At 33.4% G+C, this 21,718-nt stretch overlaps 3 protein-coding genes across 3 annotated transcripts; all 3 read right to left on the minus strand.

Moving 5' to 3' along the window:
- Positions 1 to 826: 826 nt before the first annotated feature.
- On the minus strand, positions 827 to 2,574 carry LOC149773560 (caveolin-3-like). Its single transcript, XM_089946383.1, has 2 exons — positions 2,456 to 2,574; positions 827 to 1,676 (listed from the first exon to the last, which is right to left on the minus strand). The coding sequence occupies exons 1-2, from the start codon at positions 2,510 to 2,512 to the stop codon at positions 1,344 to 1,346; spliced, it is 390 nt and encodes a 129-aa protein (XP_089802509.1). The 5' UTR covers positions 2,513 to 2,574; the 3' UTR covers positions 827 to 1,343.
- An 8,472-nt stretch (positions 2,575 to 11,046) lies between these two features.
- LOC149773561 (caveolin-1-like) lies at positions 11,047 to 13,121 on the minus strand. The gene is made up of 2 exons (XM_089946392.1): positions 12,971 to 13,121; positions 11,047 to 11,752 (listed from the first exon to the last, which is right to left on the minus strand). The coding sequence occupies exons 1-2, from the start codon at positions 13,025 to 13,027 to the stop codon at positions 11,414 to 11,416; spliced, it is 396 nt and encodes a 131-aa protein (XP_089802518.1). The 5' UTR covers positions 13,028 to 13,121; the 3' UTR covers positions 11,047 to 11,413.
- Positions 13,122 to 17,935: 4,814 nt separating this feature from the next.
- Positions 17,936 to 21,469, minus strand: LOC149773562 (caveolin-1-like). Its single transcript, XM_089946400.1, has 2 exons — positions 21,333 to 21,469; positions 17,936 to 20,120 (listed from the first exon to the last, which is right to left on the minus strand). The coding sequence occupies exons 1-2, from the start codon at positions 21,387 to 21,389 to the stop codon at positions 19,782 to 19,784; spliced, it is 396 nt and encodes a 131-aa protein (XP_089802526.1). The 5' UTR covers positions 21,390 to 21,469; the 3' UTR covers positions 17,936 to 19,781.
- Positions 21,470 to 21,718: the final 249 nt, after the last annotated feature.

Below are 21,718 nucleotides of genomic sequence, written 5' to 3' on the forward strand. Positions count from 1 at the left end.
CGGGAACACATAACTTCGGGTTCGATTGAGTCCCGAGTCTTCAAGATTTGGAGACCGAAGTTAGACTAGCTGAGACAGTCGAAATCGACGAAAGTCTAGTCGGTGGAGAGAAGGTGGAGGAGGAGGAAAATTAGTCTGGAGGAGATGAAGTATAGAGAAGCCGAGGAGGAGGAGAAGGAATTTGGGCAAAGTCGGGAGGAAGATGAGAAGGAATTGGAAGAAATAGGAGAGATAAGAATACCAAAGATGATTTAAATACAAGGCCAAGTAGAAATCGATCTCACACTGGTAATATAGTGATACAATAGGTTATTAAAGGGTCGAACGAAAGGAATGTAATTGCAACTTATTCTGCTTCAAATAAATGTTGATTTATGTTCTCGTATTTCTTGTATGCAATGTTGAGAAAGATAGCTACAACCTATATACAAAATTTACAGGAGGCACACTAAAGCATCTCTCTGGATATTTCCATGACACTGTTAATATATTACGCACATACATATATTTCTGACTTGCATACAATCTTAATTATTAGAGCTGCTTGTTAAAGTAAAATGTGGCAATGAAGAGAGGCAGTCAAGAAGATGGGAAGGCAACACGTTGTTAGAAAATGTGTCAGAAACAAATCGACTCCTTTAAACATTTGCTTATCCCAATCTGTGCACTGTATGTTTTCATCAACAGTAATAGATATAAACGATTGTAAAGTTAATGCTTTTAAATGTAAAATACCATGCGGGTATTTCGGTACTTGGTAACGCATATCAAGTAATTATTAGTTGAAGACATTTTGTGAATAATTTATTACAATTGAAATGTCACGGTACCAAATATATTCAGTACAGAGTTTGGAAGAGTTTCTACAGTATTGCTATCAGCTTGGAGAGTATACGGTTCTTTAGACTTCCATGTCATTCGTTGTCAGTATATGTTTTCTCTTGAATGATGGATACATTAACAATTACACCTCGAACTATCCAATAGTTTCTTTAGTAATACTGGTAAACGGTAATACATAGCTGCACAGACATTTCTAAGTACGTTTTATGACATGAGTCATCATTAATTATATTTTCTTCTCTTTTCATGTCCTGGAAAGTATGTACATGGGATACAAAGTATGTATCTCAAACTTACTTATTTACTTCCTCCTGTAAGTGGAAAGCCACGGATACATTCTAGACTGGTACAGCAAGAACATGCAACCTATAGTAGAAGACAAGCTAGATAGATTAGATAGACTCGAAATTTGAGTGTAAGTGACCGGGAATTTCCTACAATTTCAAAAACGTACACAATACAATGCTCCTTAGCAATGAAATAAACAATTTCAGCTCGCATTATTTGTTGGTAACATGAATCTTGCTGAAGCACATCCCACACGCCTCACAAATTGGCACACAGCAACAATTTATGATTGTGCCGAAAGACTTCTGCCAGACGCCAACACAAATGGAGAATTCTCTCATGCACGGCGTCAGAAACCAGATATGATCAAAGGCGGTACAAGCAAAGTCGCATCCCCAGCAGAGAGCGATACATATGCCACAAAAAGTGGTCAGTATTTTGTAGCAGAGATTCTTGCCGCAGTTAAAGCACATGTAGCTGTTACGCCATACACAATCAATACTGCGCACTCCTTCTGGCTCGGCGATGCAGTCCTCAAAGCATACCTGTTAAAAATGTAGAAACTAAAACTTATATTTTATAATAATTGCCGTTATATTACAAAGAGAAAAACTTTGAAATATTTTTACAATATGCAAACTTTAGCCGTAAGATCTCGACGAGAAGCAATCAGCATAACACTGGACATAGTGGACATTTATTTATTAAATATGTATAAAACACACGAGTCGACATAATTGTTTCTTGCACATCGTTAACACAGTAGTAATCCCAAAAATAATGTAACTTACACCATGTGAAGATGATAACGAATCGTTTCGTTTTTACTTTGTATGCCTTTTCACAGATGGAACTCACACAATGTCGGCTCCTTGAGAATCCTGAATTGCTAGCATAGGTTTCATGTTAAAATTACTTTATGCTAGTAGTTAAGCATTAATCTATTTATTAATAAATTACTTGAAGGTATCAAACAAAATCTAAATTCTTTTCACATCCTAACCTTAGACAGGAAATCTGCATCTTTGAGTGACCAATACAATTTAAATTTTAGGAACTATGCAACCCATATAAATATTTAGTTAGTTTCAAGCAAGACAGCATCGTTTAATGTATGTACATCGCATGCCAATTATCGTCACTGATATAAATTAAAAGAGTTTATTGAACCATTATTCACTCATTTCTGTTTTGCAGATAGCCATGGGTTCTCAAACTTTAATTTTTTTTATAGCAAACTTGCTTATTTTAAAACGTTTTTAAATTCAGTATCGTTCACAAATATATCGTGTATATATGAACAAATACAAACATAGATAAATACCTTTATGTGGTTATTAAGATCATTGGGATCTCGGTTGATCATATCTTGTTCTGCCATTTTGATCTGTCAGTAAATCTACGTCCTAGACCGAAAAACCTGCCACTTCCTTCAGTATCGTATCACTGTCGCTGTGTAATGGTTTAAGTCTATTTTATACTTGTCTTCGTACTCAGGCAACAAAATAGACAACAATATATTAATTTCACATCAATAATTGTATTGAAATGGTTCAGCTTCTCTTTGTTGATAAAGAACCAATAGGATACTTTCCGCTGGTCGATTGAGGTTTCATTGCCAGTGTCATATTCAGTGCGGAAAGAATCAACGGTTTTCTGATTCAAAAGAGATCACAATTGTATAGATTTTGCATTGTGGGAAATTCAAATGGGGAACGGGTTCCCAAAATTTCCAATATTCATTCAGCGAATTATATATATATATATATATATATATATATATATATATATATATATATATATATATATATATATATATATATATATATATATATAGAGAGAGAGAGAGAGAGAGAGAGAGAGAGAGAGAGAGAGAGAGATTAAATGATCATGATTGGGTGTTTATCGACGTGTAAAGTTTACATGATCACTCACAAAGTAAAAAAGTCCGAAGTGATTAGGTAAACTTTACACATCGATAAATACCCAATGATGATCATTTAATTCCAATAATTCCATTTTACTTCCTTTCAACATCAGATCAGCAGATTTAATCAACAAAACATTCACTTTTATGTACATGGAAGTTTTCTTTATTAGCCTCTTAACTGCAATAAAATACATAGCCCTATCTTCGCTAGCTAAGATTCGTCGATTATATAAAGTGATACGAGGTAGAATGTCATAAAGGTTCATGCCAGTGATATATTATTATGATCATTATTTTCATATATAAAAATAGTTGTTGCGGTTAAACCAGAAATATTTATTTTTTCGAACATTACATTTGCCCGTGACACGCGTTGTTATAGCAACGTCATTGTTAATTTCTACGCATTTAGGTCTTTCAAAACCAAAATCTAGTCTATTTTTAGTGATATCCCTTGGTTGACATATGACCCTGACCTTTAATAACCGCTGCTGTAACATGTTGTCAAGGTGAAATGCAATAATTTCCGAAGATTGGCTTCTAAAGCATGCCATATGCCTTCTTCAGCAGAAGAGGTGAGTTTGGGGTGCAGGAAGGTCTATCCAGTTACATTGTTTTCAGTTCTAATGTTCGATTTTCATCTGTGGCTCGTCAATATTTTATCTGAAATCACATGAGTGGGTGGGTGGAATGTCGTTGTTGTTATTATGAGGGTGTAATGCGTTGAAATAGATAAAACTTCACATCAAATAATCAGGGAACAAAGATCAGTCCACAGAATTAATCGATGTGTAAAAATTTCCAGTTCAGTATCGCGTGACAGTTTACATCCAATCAAAACGTAGAAAACGCAGTCAATATATATATATATATATATATATATATATATATATATATATATATATATATATATATATATATATATATATATAGTTCCATGTCTCTTAAATGAAACACATATTGTCTATTATAAAGCTATATGCTAGATAGGTTCTACTCGTTAACATATAAAACTATGACTCAAAGAGTAAATATCAATCATATAATATAATCTACGTTCTGACCGAGCGATACATCTTACAATCCTTGATAATATGCACATATATGTACATTTCGTTTTTTTCCCCCAAACTTCGACTACTACGCATATCGACTTGTGTCATATATGGTTTACAGAGATAAAGAAACGAGTTTATTGGAGGCCTACTAAAGCTTGCATCTGGTGATTTCCAAAACTGTTAATATACAACAATAAGGAACACATTCAGTCTAAAATATCAGCCAGGTCATAAAGCTATAGAATAATGAACAGATCTAGATCTACAAGACACCATGAAGACGTGAAACATCGTGAGAAAGGTTTTAAGGAATCAGATTCATATTTTCCTAACCTATCTGTGCATATTGATCTGATGTCTACTTTTTATAAACTTTTACTTCAGTGGATAATGTTAAAAATTACAAACTGAAATATAATCACCATATAATACTAACTCACAAAATAACTTTGCATTGATTACCATTAAAGACTTTTAGTAAAACATTTTGCACTTCCTAAAATGACGTTAGTATTTGCTGCGAAATGTATATCCATCACAAGCAAGGTATACTGGATCCTGATACAAATGTGCAGGCAAAGTCACTTGGATGACTCTTTCGACCCCAAAAAATCACTTACGGTAAAACGTACATCAGAGAAACTGTATGATAAATAAACTTTAGTTGATTGATTTTGTTGTTTTTTTATCTTTACACTGCAAACTCACTAATTGTAACATATTGTACATGCATATTACAATTGAGGATATGAGACTTGCTTATTTTCATCAAACCGGAAATGACGTGTTTTCATACCTTGTAGTCTTGCATCGGGAAGCATTGTAAATAGTCCGGGATTTTGGCAACTTATCCTTCTTAATTAGACACACACACACACACACACACACACACACACACACACATATATATATATATATATATATATATATATATATATATATATATATATATATATATATATATATATATATATATATATATATATATATATATATATATATATATATATATATATATATATATATATGTCGAGAGTGGACGCATCTTATATAAGGTTTACTCGTTCACACATTTGTCAACCACTTGAAATATTTCATAAGTGTCTTGTTTATATAATGAAAGACTGTACAAAAAACAGGCTGGTTTAGGAATGATACTCGAGCATAACAATCTCGATGTAAGTGAATGAAGGATACATCAGAAGTCTCTTTATAGAGTAGAACATACGTCAAATTTTAGTTTCATCTATGTTACAGCTGGATGTGGCAAACATATATGGAGAAAACGTGGTCGAAGGCAGTGCATGCAACATAGTCTCCTCAGGTCAGAGCTCTACATAGTCAACATGCGTTCATCAATATTCCCTAGCAGAAGCTTTTAGCACAATAATAATACGTGTAAATGTGGTCATATGTAGAGATGATGCTATGAATATCCTCAGATACTAACATCACATCTTAAAATGACTCCTGACACACTTTTATTGCTGAACTGCATTGTTAATTATTAAGGAAATCAGTTTCATGTAAACGCGGGTCACATATTTGTTTCTCATTTCGTTTTATTGGCTCTGTATGTGGAATGACTGTAAATTATTCTCTGTCCTAGTTTATAAACTGGATTTAAAGATGAAATAATTAAATTGAAAATCTGCAGGTAATCAATGTGCTCATGTTCTGCTAACTACCTTTCTATCAATCGATCATTCTGCCATTTTCTTCTTACCTTGTTATGTAAATTCAATATATTGATATCTCTATTTTCTAACTCAGTTTCCTGAGTTTCAAACATTCTGTCAGGAAACATATAATCTTTACACAAATTATACGTTAGCTTGAGGAGTTGATATTTTGCTCGACGGTTTTCAGCAACAATGAGCCTTTCATACCGCCATCGATCTGTTAGGCAGTGGTCTTTGTGAAAGTCTTTTTATCCTCTCGATTTATTGTCAATTGACTTTGCAAGATTCTTTTCAGATCAACTGTAATGGTATTATTTAGTCAATCAAATCAAAAAGATTAACTGTAACAGGCGATGTTTATAAATTAATAATAAGGAAACTAAGTTCGATATAATAATATTCATAGACCCTGTCCTTACCATTGTCTAAACCTGCGGATTGAATTTCATTGTTTAAATATGATCTGTTGTAAAACTTAGAGAAACTAAATTTTATCCAAAACATGTAAATGAAGTTGCAATGTCGTACATCTGTATGGTTTCTATTTAAAACTAATGTCTTTACTTCCTGTGAACGTTTGGTGGGACAATTAATAGTGACATAGTTCATACTTGTTATATATATATATATATATATATATATATATATATATATATATATATATATATATATATATATATATATATATATATATATATATATATATATATATATATATATATATATATATATATATATATATAACAGGTATGAACTACTGGGTAAGACCTGTAAAAGGGTAGCTCCTCAAACCATGACTTAACAATAAGAAATCCTAGCCGAATATAAAGCATGAAAGTGTGAATGACAAAGTTAAACAAGAGGAAGCATGCATAGGAACAATAATACAATTGGCAACAACAAAAACTCCAAAGATGAAGGCAGGTGGACTTGTTTGGGAACAGGGAGCACGTCAGGTACAGTTATTACCTTACAATTAGTTTTTACCTACCTGTATTCCAAAAAGGAGCATACTGATAATTCATTGACAAAACAAAGTAACCAAAAGGTTTTTGTATGCATTTATGTAACCACATATAAATGATTTGAAAGAGTGGGGGAATAATAAACAAACTAATCAAGACCGTTGATCATGATTTACTTCTTCATATTCGTATTCTGTTTTGTTCATTCTTTTAATTATATGAGGATGTGTCATCAGGGATTTTGTTTTATTTCATGGTCTTTTTTTAACAACACCGTTTGTTCCCCCCCCCCCATCTTCACTTCCTATTTCGTGCTCATCTGAGGCCCGATATCCCGCACATGACACGCACAACATTCACCTTTGCACGTGTCTTCTAGCGCTTATTCACATATATGACTTTATTTTCTTTTCTGTTGTGGACAATCTGGTACTCAGTGTTCTTTGTCTAGGCACAGATTACACTGGTCTAACTGTAGTCAAACTCAGATAATTCTGGTTCACTGAGTACGAAGATGATGCTTAAAATTGTTAATTGTCTCTATGATACTGGGACAGTATGATATGATACATATGTACAACGCACAAGTGAAAACAACAAGGAAAGCGGGTCAATTATTTCAACTCAAAATAAAACGAAACATTCAAGAGCTATACTTCATCCTCACGCTTCAACCTAACTCAGCTGTAAAGATTTAGATTTGTCCAATATTATTTACATGAGTTGAATATCATGAACAATTAAAATACATCAAAACAGTTTTGCATCATTATTTTGCATTACAAGAATCATTGTCAAATCATTGTCAAATTGTCAAATTGTATTATGGGTCAAACAAGAGACCCATGATCATCTATATAGCATGTGGCAAATAAATAATACATTTAACAAATTATAAAAAATATATATAGCAATGTGTGTGAAGGTTTCATACAGCTGAAATAAAGATTAAACCTTGCGCATATTAGAATTGTCATTTATGAAATGTTTTTAGCGGTTCACAAACGGTATTGAAAAAATTAATACAATATATCTTCTCTGAACGAAAAACCAAACATTCAACGTGCACTAGAATGTTTGGCAAATTTCAACAACTGCGAAAACGTTAACTAACTGGGAGAAATATAATATCCCCATCACTTTGTACAGCGTAATTAACAGTGATATAGAAAACAATTAATCTAAATTAAAGAATCAAATTAATGAAAAGCAACAGAGAAAAGTTTATTAATTCAGTTTTTCTATATATAAAACCTCTCTCTTTCTCTCTCTCTCTCTCTCTCTCTCTCTCTCTCTCTCTAACAAGATGCATACATTTTCGCGCCCAATAACATGTATTTTACATTATGTACATGTACTCAAATGTCACATGTTGTCAAATTTAATCATTTCTTTGCATATAAAAGCATCATCTCAAGATTACTCACAAAATTTTTCACTCAGAAATATCTGCACAATCAACTATTCTGGTAAAGTTCTGTAGAAAATATATTTTATTTTAATGCAGTCAATACAAAAAATAGAGATTATGTTGTATTGGTCAATATCTCCTGTGTTTACAGAGAATGAGTTTAAATTAAAATAATTTAAAATTACTAAATATAGCGTTTGGGAAATTTGTAAATGCAACGATCATTAATATAGAAATAGCGAACAACGAAGAAGATTAAACTGAAATTTAGTTTGGTTTTGTTCTGTTTGGTTTGGTTTGGTTTGGTTTCGTGCTTTACAGCAAAGCAGCAGGAGCACATTAAACTCCCTTGCCGATGGACACACCACTTTAGTTTACCCAGGCTGGTCCTATGTTAGGATTCGAACCCGCAACTTTTCGGCAACCTAACTACTGTGCCATGCCAACTGAAATTTCTTTTCATCTCTTGCTAAAGTCATTAGAAAAAATAATTTCTGAAATGTGTTTTGCTACGCTTCATTTGTACACCAGTTTCAGTGTCTGAACTATGCTGGGGGTGTTTGTGTTATTTAGCAACCTTTCAAAAGTCAAGTGTAAAATTTTTGCTCTTAAAATTTGAATGGCGAAAATGGGGTTAGTTTCAAATCTTAAAATAAACGACTAGTTCATATTTTATTGTAATAACAAATATATGATGGAAATGGAAAATGAGTGATGAACTGTGAATATTTCTCAGATATTTCATGATGCCTTTGCGGGAATTCTTACATTGATATAACTATTATTTTCCTACCCTGGCGGGTCAGATTTTTTAGCTGTGCGAATTTTGAGCTGTTTATATTAACATTGACCCACCTTTACAGTGCGTGTGAGCACAAGATAAAGAAACCATGGGAATCATCTGGCTCATGATATTCCGGAAAGTTGAAACTAAGTAATTCTTACAATATAGATCATGTATCACAGTTATATCTTATCTTAGTATATGCTCATTTTTTTATCCGTTAACTTTACATTGTCAGAATCGTTCAGTTTTACGCGATACTGAACTCGCGCGACAATACACATATATCATTCACGTGCATAAAGGAATTACTTTCTATTGTAAACAAACAATTAACGCAGACGCCTGCACTTTTGATTTGTAAACAAATCATGTACACTCGCGTAAAAGGCGCTTTACGTTGTGGTTGTTTAAATTTGTTTCTGAATGAACTACAACAGATGTTTCGAGGACTGCCACATATCAGCTGCTTTGGCACATTCAGCGTTAAATTTGTTGATACAATGTTTCGGATTTCGGCTAGCTACAGTATACAACAGACGCAAGAAAGGGTCCTTACATATAGCATACAAGTGACAAGTCAAATACTGTCTTCTTTAGCGGGTGATAAGAATGGCAAAAACATTTACTTACAGATTTACATCCTGAATTTCATCAAAATGTAATTTCTTAGTTCTGCAAATCCGAATTACATGAGCCATGTCATACGTTTTCAATCTTGATTGCACATTTTGAAATTGTACTGTAATTTCGACGATAAGTGCAATCACATCCTCCTTACTGCACTCAAAATGAAATATGCATTAAATTCCATAGCGTCTTTTTGATAATTGCAATTGAAAGACTTCATATTTTTCCCACATTATGATTTCAAACATTCAATGACAGAAACAGAAACACATCTGGCATTCATGACAAGGGGTTATGTTTGAGAGAACATTTTAGAACGAAATACTGATCTACTCGAGTTTTATACACCAGTCATTTGCAAAAATAACCCCTTTTGTTATAAACTGTTAAAAATATAATAGGTACAGCTAAAAATATAAATGGTATGTACTACGCGAGAGAGAAAATTGACTGATACGTGAATACGGAGACATCTGCTGTTTATCTCCCTGGAAATCGCTTCAAAATTCTCCTGCAAATGCAAAGCCGTTCTAATTTCTGATTCTTAATTAATATTGTGATTTCTGATTTTCAAAGACTGCCTCTGAGAATTAGTACAATATACTATTCCTCTAAACGATTTCTAGGATGGAGTATTATTTGAAATCGATTAATTTGACATCCTTCTATATCGTTAGGTTAACAGTCATTTGTAAAGATTCTTTGAAATGACTAGCTTTTGACGCTAACGTGACTCGTGCTCAGAAATACGATAATTTCTTGCTATAAACCCTACCACAGAAAATAAGTCCCCTTTTTCGTAATGCCAGAAATTGCGCGTGTGAAATACAATGATTTTAGTTCGATATATGGCGATGTTCATCGTTTTTCTGAAAAACTGAAACTTGTCTAATTTGCTTGCTTTTAGAAAATGAACAAATATTGCCAAATGCAATATGCAACATTTGAACAATGGCTAATATCGACCGTTCTAATATTACTGTACGATTGATAATTATGATCCATTGAGAAACATAAATACTTTTCCAAACGTTAACTATATTTCTGGACATTATATCACAATATCTTTCCTTTAATGAAATGTTCCTAGGTCTACGTGCAGCGACCATGATGCACAATATACCCGTCATTACTGGACGTACACTATACAGATTAACTTATATGTTATATGTTGCCTATCAATGTACATAAACCGACTAAAGTTGATTATCGAACTTAAGGATTTGTTGCCTCTGGAAATACATATCGATACATTGAAATTTTGTTGTGAAAAGTGACTGTTTCCTGATATTGACATGCCAAACTTTAAATAACGTTACAGATCCCATTTTAAAATATATGCTTATTTTGCTGTTGGAACTTTAGTTACACCTATAATCATTTTTTACATTCTTATTTAAATTCCAATCCTATGTAGTCTATGAAACCACCAGGCACAAACCACAAAAGAGAACATTGTTCTTCAAAATGTTTAATTAATATATTATTGAATAGGTATATTTCACATATACAAAAGGCGAAACGAGCTGGCAAACGGGCAATTTAATTTGATATGAAAAGTGTTAACAGTATTGACAACATTTGCATATAGATTCATTGAATTCAGAAAAAAGAAAACAATTCCAGTAATATATATCTAAAAAGATTTTGTAACTACGTTATTCAGAAAATTAACATTGTTCTTCACAATATATTACAATATCTATGTGATATTATTAATACTTCTTTTACGTTCGACTTTTAGAAGATCTGAGAAGTAGACAACACGACAGTATCATCATTTGGTTTTCAAGGAACTGTAGAACGCAAACTTGAATACTTCCTATCTGCCCGAGTTCTGAACATGAATCTTACTGAAACACATGCCACAAGCTTCGCATATTGGAGCCAGACAACAGCTGATGACAGTTCCGAAGCATTTCTGGAGGTAGCCACACCCAATGGCAAATTCCCTCATGTATGGCGTGTAGCACCAGACGTGTTGGCAAGCGAGGCAGCCGAAATCACATCCCCATGCGAGAGCAATGCATAGACCACAGATGGTTGTCAGTAACTTGTAGATGCAGTTTTTCCCGCAATTAAAACATGCATAGCTGGAACGCCATATGCAGTCGAAGCTACGTATTCCCTCTGGCTCTCCAAGTACATCTTCATAATTGACCTGCAAAAGACAGTAATCATTTTGTAGTTCAGTTTATTCTTTTTTTATACCAATAGCAATAGTTTGCTTATTGTGCATACAAATATAATTCTTTATTGATATACTGTTATAATGTGTGTTAGTTCGAATATTTTGATGCAGATTAAACCAGCCTATAAGTCTCGACGACATGAATAGGAACAACGCACACGGAACCCTACAGCAACACAATTCAAGCAAAGAGCCAACTGGGAGGCACTAATTCGATTTACTAGAAATGTATACATCCGAGTAACCGGTGTTAAGAATAACAATATAATCTTTATTTCTTAGTTATTTTGTTCTCAAATATAAATCACTGACTTGCTACCGTAAATTCAATAAAAGCATGAAATTTATTCGAAAGTGGACACAAAGATTGGACTTTCGGCATAAATATATCGCAGAATGAAGATTTTAAGATTCACTGCCACAAACCAAAATGCCGGTACATGACTGTACCGTTGAGCCACCAGGACTTACGTTTTAGTGTATGAAAAGTAATTAGTAATACGTTGTCTCTGAAATATGAAATTAAAACTGACAAAGAGGAAAATTTAGAAAAGGAGGGCATATTTACAAAAGAAAGAATTCATTCACTTTTTTATTTAAAAAAAGTTCAGCGTCTGCTCAGAAGAATACATTCCTTGCATATCTAAAAGTTATATTTAAAAGAGAACCTGTAAACTTCAAAAGATTTCAGAAAATTTAAATCACATTTTCTTTTCAAAATGTTAAATTTAAAAAAGAACCGCGGTGGACAAATCGTTAACATGCCGGTTTTGCAACCAGAAAAGTGTGTGTGGGAAAGATTTTCAAGTCAAGCTTATTTATCCGTCTTCGTATATCCTTCGGAATGCACTTAAACTCCAATTGCTTCGGCAAGGTATATCCATTTTATGTTCTTGTGGTGTTAAATACAAACCAACCAGCCATCAAAATGAAATATAATTCAGTTGCAAAGCACCTTAAAATTTCAAGACGTTATGCCTTCGTTTTTAGAATAATACCATCGTGAATATATTTATGTTTTGCATTGAAATATATAGGAGTATAGGGATATTACTTGTTAACATCTTTCTAAAGAGGCAAACTCAGACTAAAAATCTCAAATAGGAGAATAAAGAGCGTATGTTTTACGAGATTACGTTTGAACATAAAAACAATAACTTGCGTGATTCTACAATTGAAGCAATTTACCTTAATATGACTGTTCAATTCATTGGGATCACGGTTAACCAAGTCTACTCCATCCATCGTGGCAATTATGTCTCTCTAAGCTTCAACAAGTTTTCGCGGCGATTTCCCAACCTGAACTGAAACAACAAATAGACCGGGGTTTATGTATATATGCGTGTTTATGTTTCTAATAGTTACCCAATATATCTTAGGTTCCTGTCATATCACGAACATCATCTGTTTGGCTGGAACCCTTGGGTGACTATGGAAAACAACTTGCGAAATTCAAAAGACGGATGACAGCTATGTTATGATTATATGCTCTATTGCACGCTATTCTACAGCTGTTGATACTGAACCTTGTATAACAATGTGGAACACCCTCATTGTTACTGGTCATATTACCTTACGTTCATGTGTACTTGATGTCTTACCTGCATGCGTCTTCTCGTAACTTTTTCAACATTTAACCAAATTAAATGAACGAGCAAATAAAATATCAACAACAACATAAAGAATGTGTATGTCCTAGATATTGCTTTTCTAATATGTTCCTGTTAAACGTATGCCCTTTTATGGCCTTTCTTTATATATAATACCAATAGCAGATCATACACAATCCTGGTTGACAATATCGATTAAAGCTTTTAATTTTGGAACCATGAAGAGGCGAAAAAGAATCTAAAGTAAGGTACACAGATTTATATGTAAATATTAAGATGTGCAAGATATTTAAGTAGATAAATTTATATACTAGGTACGTCTCAAGCAGTGAAAAGGAAGCTAGTATACTTGAGTCTTCAGCAAGGACATGAATGCTTTCTAATGTACCTTGATGTTATCTATTTTACAACAAACTGGTTGAAGATAGAATTCAATATTTGGAAATGGTTTAGCTATATTTGTTTCTTGGATATTTTGAAACGTTATAAATTTTGCATAATGATTTCGTATTGCCTGAACAAAACTATATCGAGGCAATGCCACATCGGGCATAGGTATTAACCTTGCACTATCCATTGCTAATATTTATATAACACTTTTAGGGTAATCCTTTCAGAATCAAAGATATACGGGATCTAAATATTGCACTTCATTTCAACAAAAACAAAGGAATTCGCGCTATGCTAGGAGGTCTGTTTCATCGTTACCCCCACTTGGCGTCATGTTTGCAACTTTCTGGTATTATATTTATGAAAGTTATTTAACAGAGAAAGAATGCTTTTTTTAAGATTCCTTTTATAGAGATTGAGCGTTAAAATATTTCGGTGTAGCTCATATAGGTTGCAATTTTTATAAAATCTTTAATTAGTCTTTAATGTCAGACTGAAATAAATTTTGAAAATATCATTTGCGTGTTTTAATATCAGTGCGTGACATATAGCTATTAGAGCTCGTTTGAGCCCTGTGTCTAGATGTTAGATGTGTATGAATAAACTTTTGTTCCCATCGCCAATAGTGTCAGTCAACTTTAATTGTTGTGTCATCATGGTATTGTCCTTTGTGATGATGTATTGTAATGGTTGAATTTGTTACATGCACAAACCGATACATAGGTAGATGGTCCGCAAATGAATTCTAATTTAAAGAATATTCTGTACGAAGTGTTAAGTTACGAAGTTCTCAAAGTGTTAAGCCAAGTATTATTCTTGTTGGAAGTCAAGAGACAACATAGACGCGATACTGGTTAGAGAAATATTGGGTCTATAGACAGTAGTTGTGTGAACGTTTGTGCATGAATTATGGGATAACTGATGCTGCGTTGCGCTTTCATAATATGGTTGCATATATACAAATTTGTTAAAATATGCTTAAATGTGTCATTGTATTTTAATAACTTTTCCATTTGATACTTGATCCTTTCAAAGAACATCACACGCAAATGGCTTCCACTGGGGAAGCATAACCACAATCTTGTTTGATTGGTGTTGTTTTGTCCTGAACGACTTGGACTTCGTTTGAGATGTTAACACTACAGGTTGAAATCTCCGCCATGAATCGACTTTGTCAGACCTGGGGAATCAGCGGTTTCCAAAATCAACGACAAGGTTTATAATGTGCAATAACATAAAACAAGTTCAATATCACGAATGTCATACACAGTGTATGAACCCATTAGGCAATGTATATTTCAAAATATGCTTGGGACATCATCTGCTTACTCTCAAGAGACCCAAAATACGCCTAATGGTTAAAACCAAAGAATAAAACTGAAGAGTCTAGTCTATTGGTTAACAATCGAAATCACACAATCACATGTGAAAACAATAAGGAAAACGGATTAACTCCTACACTTCGCATGATTTCTAAGTATACCACGTGCTGACAAGTCATACATGGAGACTTCCCGTTTCTAGGACCCGATTTTCCATTCAAAAAGCCTAATCACCTTTATCTTCGACAAAATCATCTTACCACGATAACAAATATCTCAGGATTTCTCAGATACAGTTAATATGGAAATGATTCGAAACACATTATTGTAAAGGACCATCAACCCGGTTCACAATTTACGATCTGAACGAGAAAACACGCAAAGACATCAAGATCAGCAAGGAATAAAGTTTTGTGAAAATGTGTGAGCACAACTAATACAAATATCTGAAAATTGACGCGGAATTTAAATAGGTCAAACACGTAGATCTTCTTCGTAGCCTGTTTGGAGCATGTTGTAATACAACACCTCTAATTCGATGAGTCTAAATGGGGGTAAACCAATGTTTGCTGAACCCGTTGTATTCAATTCTTCTCATTTCTCCGCGGATCTAAATTATCGCCGTGCATATCGATGTGCAATATAACTGCAACTACGAAGGACTGGTGAAATGCAATATTCTTCCACCCACAGGCTTGTATCATCTAGTATTACGGACATAATAAACGAAACGTTAATGTTCCCAGTACATCGCAAATGAGATGAAACTTGTAATCAAATGAAATCATGACCACACAAAGACAGAGAAAGCTGTTTGTTATCAAATTCGATCAGTTTCTTATTTGTCCACATTATCAATAGAGGATGCAGATTGTTGAGTGTGTACGACCTCTTGAATTTCCCCACAACGAAACCGTATAAATAGGATGTAAGGAGTACAGGCATTTAGGGTATTTTTGAGATAACGAGAACAATTTACTAAATTTTAAAGAAGAAGGTGGCTATCTGGCTTGCCGTCAAACGTCAGAATAAAGAGAGGCATTGCAGATTTGTTCTTCAGTCTCACATTTCAACTTAATTCATGCTAAAAGGTCTAGATTTGTCCAGCATACTTCACATGCATTAACTTCATCAGCAATCATAGTACATCGAACCAGCTATGTATCATTCTCTTGCATTAAAATAATCATTGTGACATTTGATTATGGGACATAAAAGAGATGCACTGAACCGTATAACATATGGCAATTTTTTATGTAGATTTTTTAAATATTCTTCTCTCTCTCTCTCTCTCTCTCTCTCGATTCTGCCTTTTTCTCGCGCCAACTAAAACGACCAACTATTTTACATTACATACATCTGCTCAAATGACACGTGATTTCACACTTAATACTTTCTTTGAAAACTATACTTCTTTTCAAGATTACTTCCAGAATTGTTCGTTCAAAATTATTTACACAGTCAACCATTTCCGGGAAAGTTTTCTTTCAAAGTATCGTTTGTTTTAACTCTGTCATTACAAGAGAGAGATTAGGTAATATTGATTGGTGTATCTCCAATATATACGGCCAATATAGCTTTCTAAACTAAAATAATCAATACTTACAAAGTATAGTATTGGGACATTTTGAAGTGTAATGACCATTAAAAAAGAAAGAAGAACGAAGACAGCATAAGAAATAATACGTCCTGCTATTTATCATGTAATTTAAATCACACAAAGGCGTGAAGCCTCCTTAAATAATCTAGATAAACTGAGTGCTGACCGAACATATTTGATGGTAAGAGGATCGTTGTACATGACTGAGTGATACAAGATGAGAATTATATAATATGAACGAGAGAGAGTATAGTTTCGTTTACCAGGCTCACATGTCATAAAGTTAACTGGATTCAGCATCTTACTAGAAAAAAATCTGACCAATCAAATAATCGCATTTGTGTATTTCAAATAGATTTTCCAGTCGGATATAGGTTTTCTTGCGCAGACCTATTGAAAAACGTTTCGGGACGGATCGTACAGGTTTATAAAATTATCATTTCAAATGATTCCATTTATATCTCCAAATATAATTTTCAGCTACCCTCTATTGCAGTCTCCTTTTCTAATTTATTACACTTATAAAACAATAAGAAAAAAACAAGGTTTATTTAGTTTTTATCTGAACTCATTTGTGCACATTGTGTGTGAATACTTGATTTTGTTTTTTCGTGTTTCAAACGATTTGCAGCATTTCTTTAATTTTGTCAAAAGACAAAAGTGATTATTTGCTCCTAAGATTAGTTAAGTCCGAAATTATTGGTAGTAGAGAGTGGACTTTTTACAATATCTAGGAAACATTCAGAAACGTTTCAGAAATGTGATAACATGGCAAGTGATGCACAATTACAATCAACAAGTTATTTTAATGTTGCTTTTCTTCCTATCTTTTGCAGCAAAATTAAGTCATAAACAACCAATTGAAACCAGATCCTCTATTGTACCAAAAATGAAGAATTGCCTAAACTGAAATTTATTTTTAACATAAAATAAAATATGTCAGCTCCAAATAAAATTTCTGCCACAATAAATGGTCAGATCCTAATAAATATATGAATTTGCAATGTGTTTGTTAATTGTTGCTTAAGTTGTAATCTAATAATTCTCACTAAAGTGTGATGATTAAGCCTAGACTAGAATTTGCTTACATTTGAGAGCTGCATGATAATAATAATAGGGAGTGTTGACACGGACGTCTCAAATGTGCTTGCTACACCATTGATATAATAGGATAGGAAACTTTGAGTGCTAAACCAATATCAATTACAAGATGTTTATTAGAGAGGACCAGTAAAAACAAAAACATCTTTATTTAATAAAAGATAAAATATTTATTAAACTTGAATACGAACGTAATATTCAAACAGAAATCAGCTTTCTACAGAAAATCTTATGATGTTTCGCCGTGTCAGAGAGGAATAAGCATACTTACCACGTTAGCATACGCAAGCGAATAACTAAACTATGAAAATAAATAATCTGAATTTGTTTCCAAAAGTTGCATATCCCACAATATATTTCACAATATTCAATTAGGCTTCAACGTTGGCATGTGTCAAACATGTGATTAAAGGATCATAAACTACGTTTGTATCATTCAAAATTGAATATGTCACAAATACAACTATTTTTGTATAACTAATGATAATAATAATTATAATAATAATAATACACTTGTGAATTATTTTGTAATGCAAATTCAAAACATTATGTTAATATGACTAAATTCGTAACAAGACTCTTCGTTAACGGAAGCTAGTGATATACGGGTGCTATGAAATATAACGTACATGCCATCAGGATAAATACAGAGATAAACCTCTATACCGGTAATAAACTACACCTCTATTAAATCTAAACAATTTAACAAATTCATAGTTTTGTACATTTTCGCAAGAAATATCTCCTCTATGTGCTAATTTCACTGCAGTGAAGGTTCTTTTGTGTCTTTTCATCATACACTAACCAGCGTCGAACTTTTATGGGCAGTGTACAATAGCTGCTTTCTCTACTAACTGTACGATCACTAAACCCAACAAGAGAGAGAGAGAGAGATTTGATAGAGCTTGACAGTGTGTGTTCTTTACAATCTGAGGCATGAAACAACAACTGGGACGCTTAAAATCGTGGTATTCGCTCTAGCAATTAATGCAATAAATTGGATTTTAATTAGGCGCATGACGATGTTCATGGTTTTGTTGCCAATCGAATCTTGTGTATAGTTTATTTGTTTTATTTTTTAAATGAACACTTAATGACAAATACAATATACAATATTTTACCAAACTCCAACATTAATTGCTATAATAGTCAGGTTTGAAAAGTATGATTCATTGAGAAACATACATACTTTTCAAACAGTCAGCTTGGTTTCTGAACATTTTCTGACAGCTTAGTTCATTGAATGAAACGTTCCAACGTTTAAGTGCAGTGACAAAGACGCAAGGTATACACATATTTAATTAAGATAGAAGATTGACTTATATGTCACACGTTTCGCATACTAAACCCTGTACCTAAACCGACTAAAGCTGTTTATAGAAGCTGAAAAGTTGGCACATATGAGTTGCATCGATTCAATAACAATTGTTGTCTTTAGGTACTAGCTGGTCCTATTAACATGCCAAAATGTAAATAACTTTACGGATTCTTGCACAAAATATATGTTTGTTTTTACGTTGGGATTCTAGTTACAACTTCAATCAATTTTTCCACTCTTATTTAAAGTTTCATCCCATGTAGTCTATGAAACCACTTGGGAAAAAGAGGAGACACAAGAGGAGCTTATCTTGTTCTTCAAAATATTGTATAAATCTCTTGCAGATACATGTTTCGCTAAGATGATGCTTCCTAAACGGGCATTTTAATTTAATATAAAAAGTGTTAACAGTATTGGTATTATCAGCAATAGTTTCGACGATTTCACAATACAATTAATATATTTTTGAAATCATTATGTGTCTTATGTTATTCAGAATATTAACAATCTTGGTCAGAATATGTTACAATAGCTCTATGATTTTATTCATATGTCTCTTAGGTCAGATGTTTTGAAGAACCGAGACATGTGTTAAAATAATAAGACAATGTCAGTATTTGGTTTGCATGGCACTGAAGGACGAAAGCTGTAATCGTTCCTATCTGCCTGAGTTCTGAACATGAATCTTACTGAAACACATGCCACAAGCTTCGCATATTGGAGCCAAACAACAGTTGATGACAGTTTCGAAGCATTTCTGGAAGTAGCCACACATAATGGCAAATTCTCTCATGTGTGGTGTGTGGCACCAAACATGTTGGCAAGCGAGGCAGCCAAAATCACATCCCCATGCGAGAGCAATGCATAGACCACAGATGGTTGTCAGTAACTTGTAGATGCAATTTTTTCCGCAGTTAAAACATGCATAGCTGGAACGCCATATGCAGTCGAAGCTACGTATTCCATCTGGCTCTCCAAGTACATCTTCATAATTGACCTGCAAAAGAAAGGAATCGTTTTGTAGTTCAATTTATTCTTATTTATACCAATAGCAATAGTTTGCTTATTGTGCATACAAATATAGTTCTTTATTGATATATTGTTATAATATGTGTTAGTTCGAATATTTTGATGCATATTAAAACAGGCAATAAGTCTCGACGACATGAATAGGAACAGCGCACAAGAACCTCTACAGCCACTCAATTCTAGAGAAGAGCCAAACTTGATGCACTTTTTGGATTTACTAGAAGTGTATACATCCGAGTAACCGGTATTAAGAATCACAATATAATCTTTTTTTCTTAGTTATTTTGTTCTCAAAAATAAATCACATACATGCTATCGCAAATTCAGAGAAAGCATGAAAATAAATCGAAAGTAGACTCAAAGATTGGACCATGGGCATAAGTATATCGCAGGATAGAGATTTTAAGATGCACTGAAACAAACCAAAATGTCGGTCCATGACGATATTTTTGAGCCACCAGGACCTACGTTTCAGTGTATGAAAAGTAATTAGTAACACGTTTTCTCTACAATATGAAATCAAAACTGACAAAGAGGAAATTTTAGAACAGGGTGCATATTTGCAAAAGACAGAATTCATTGATTTTCGTTTTTGGTTTAAAAACATTCCATTGCCTGCTCAGTAGAATACATTCCGTGCATACACAAATGTTCTTTTTACTAAAGAACCTGTATACGTCAAAAGATTTCAGAAAATTTAAATTACTGTTTCTTTTCAAAATGTTACATTTAAGACGGAGCCTATGTGGACAAATCGTTAGCACACCGAACTAGCAACCAGAAAGGTGTGGGTAGGAACGTTGCTCAAGTCAAGCCTATTTATCCGTTTTCATATATGCTTCGGAATGCACTTAAACTCCAATTTTAAACTCCCTTTTGTGTTGTTCTAGTGTTAAATACCATCGAATCAGCCTTCAAAATGAAATACAATTTTGTTACAAAGCACCTTAAAATTTCAAGACTTTAAGCCTTCGTTTTTAGAAAAATACCATCGTGAATATATTTATGTTGTGCATTGAAAAATATAGGCGCAGAGGGTTATTACTCGTTAACATCTTTCTAAAAAGGCAAACTCAGACTAAAAATCTCAAATAGGAGAATAAAGAGCATATGTTTTACGAAATTTACGTTAGAACAGAACAACAATAACGTGCATGGTTCGACAATTGAAGCAAGTTACCTTAATATGACTGTTCAATTCATTGGGATCGCGGTTAACCAAGTCTACTCCATCCATCGTGGCAATTATGTATCTCTAAGCTTCAACAAGTTTTCGCGGCGATTTCTCAACCTGAACTGAAACAATAAATAGACCGGGGTTTATGTATGTATGCGTGTTTATGTTTCTAATAGTTACCCAAGATATATTAGGTTCCTGTCATATCACGAATAGTATGTGTTTGACTGGAACCCTTGGGTGACTATGGAGAACAACTTGCTAAATATAAAAGACGGATGATAGCTATGTTATGATAATATGAACTACTGCACGCTATTGGTTAGCTGTTGATACAGTAGAGAGGACCTTGTATAACAATGTGGAACACACTCAATGTGCCTGGTCAT

Source organism: Sinohyriopsis cumingii, unplaced genomic scaffold (genome assembly GCF_028554795.1).
Source record: "Sinohyriopsis cumingii isolate HCF-2022 unplaced genomic scaffold, ASM2855479v2 utg000646l, whole genome shotgun sequence".
NCBI classification, from domain to species: Eukaryota; Metazoa; Mollusca; class Bivalvia; order Unionida; family Unionidae; genus Sinohyriopsis; species Sinohyriopsis cumingii.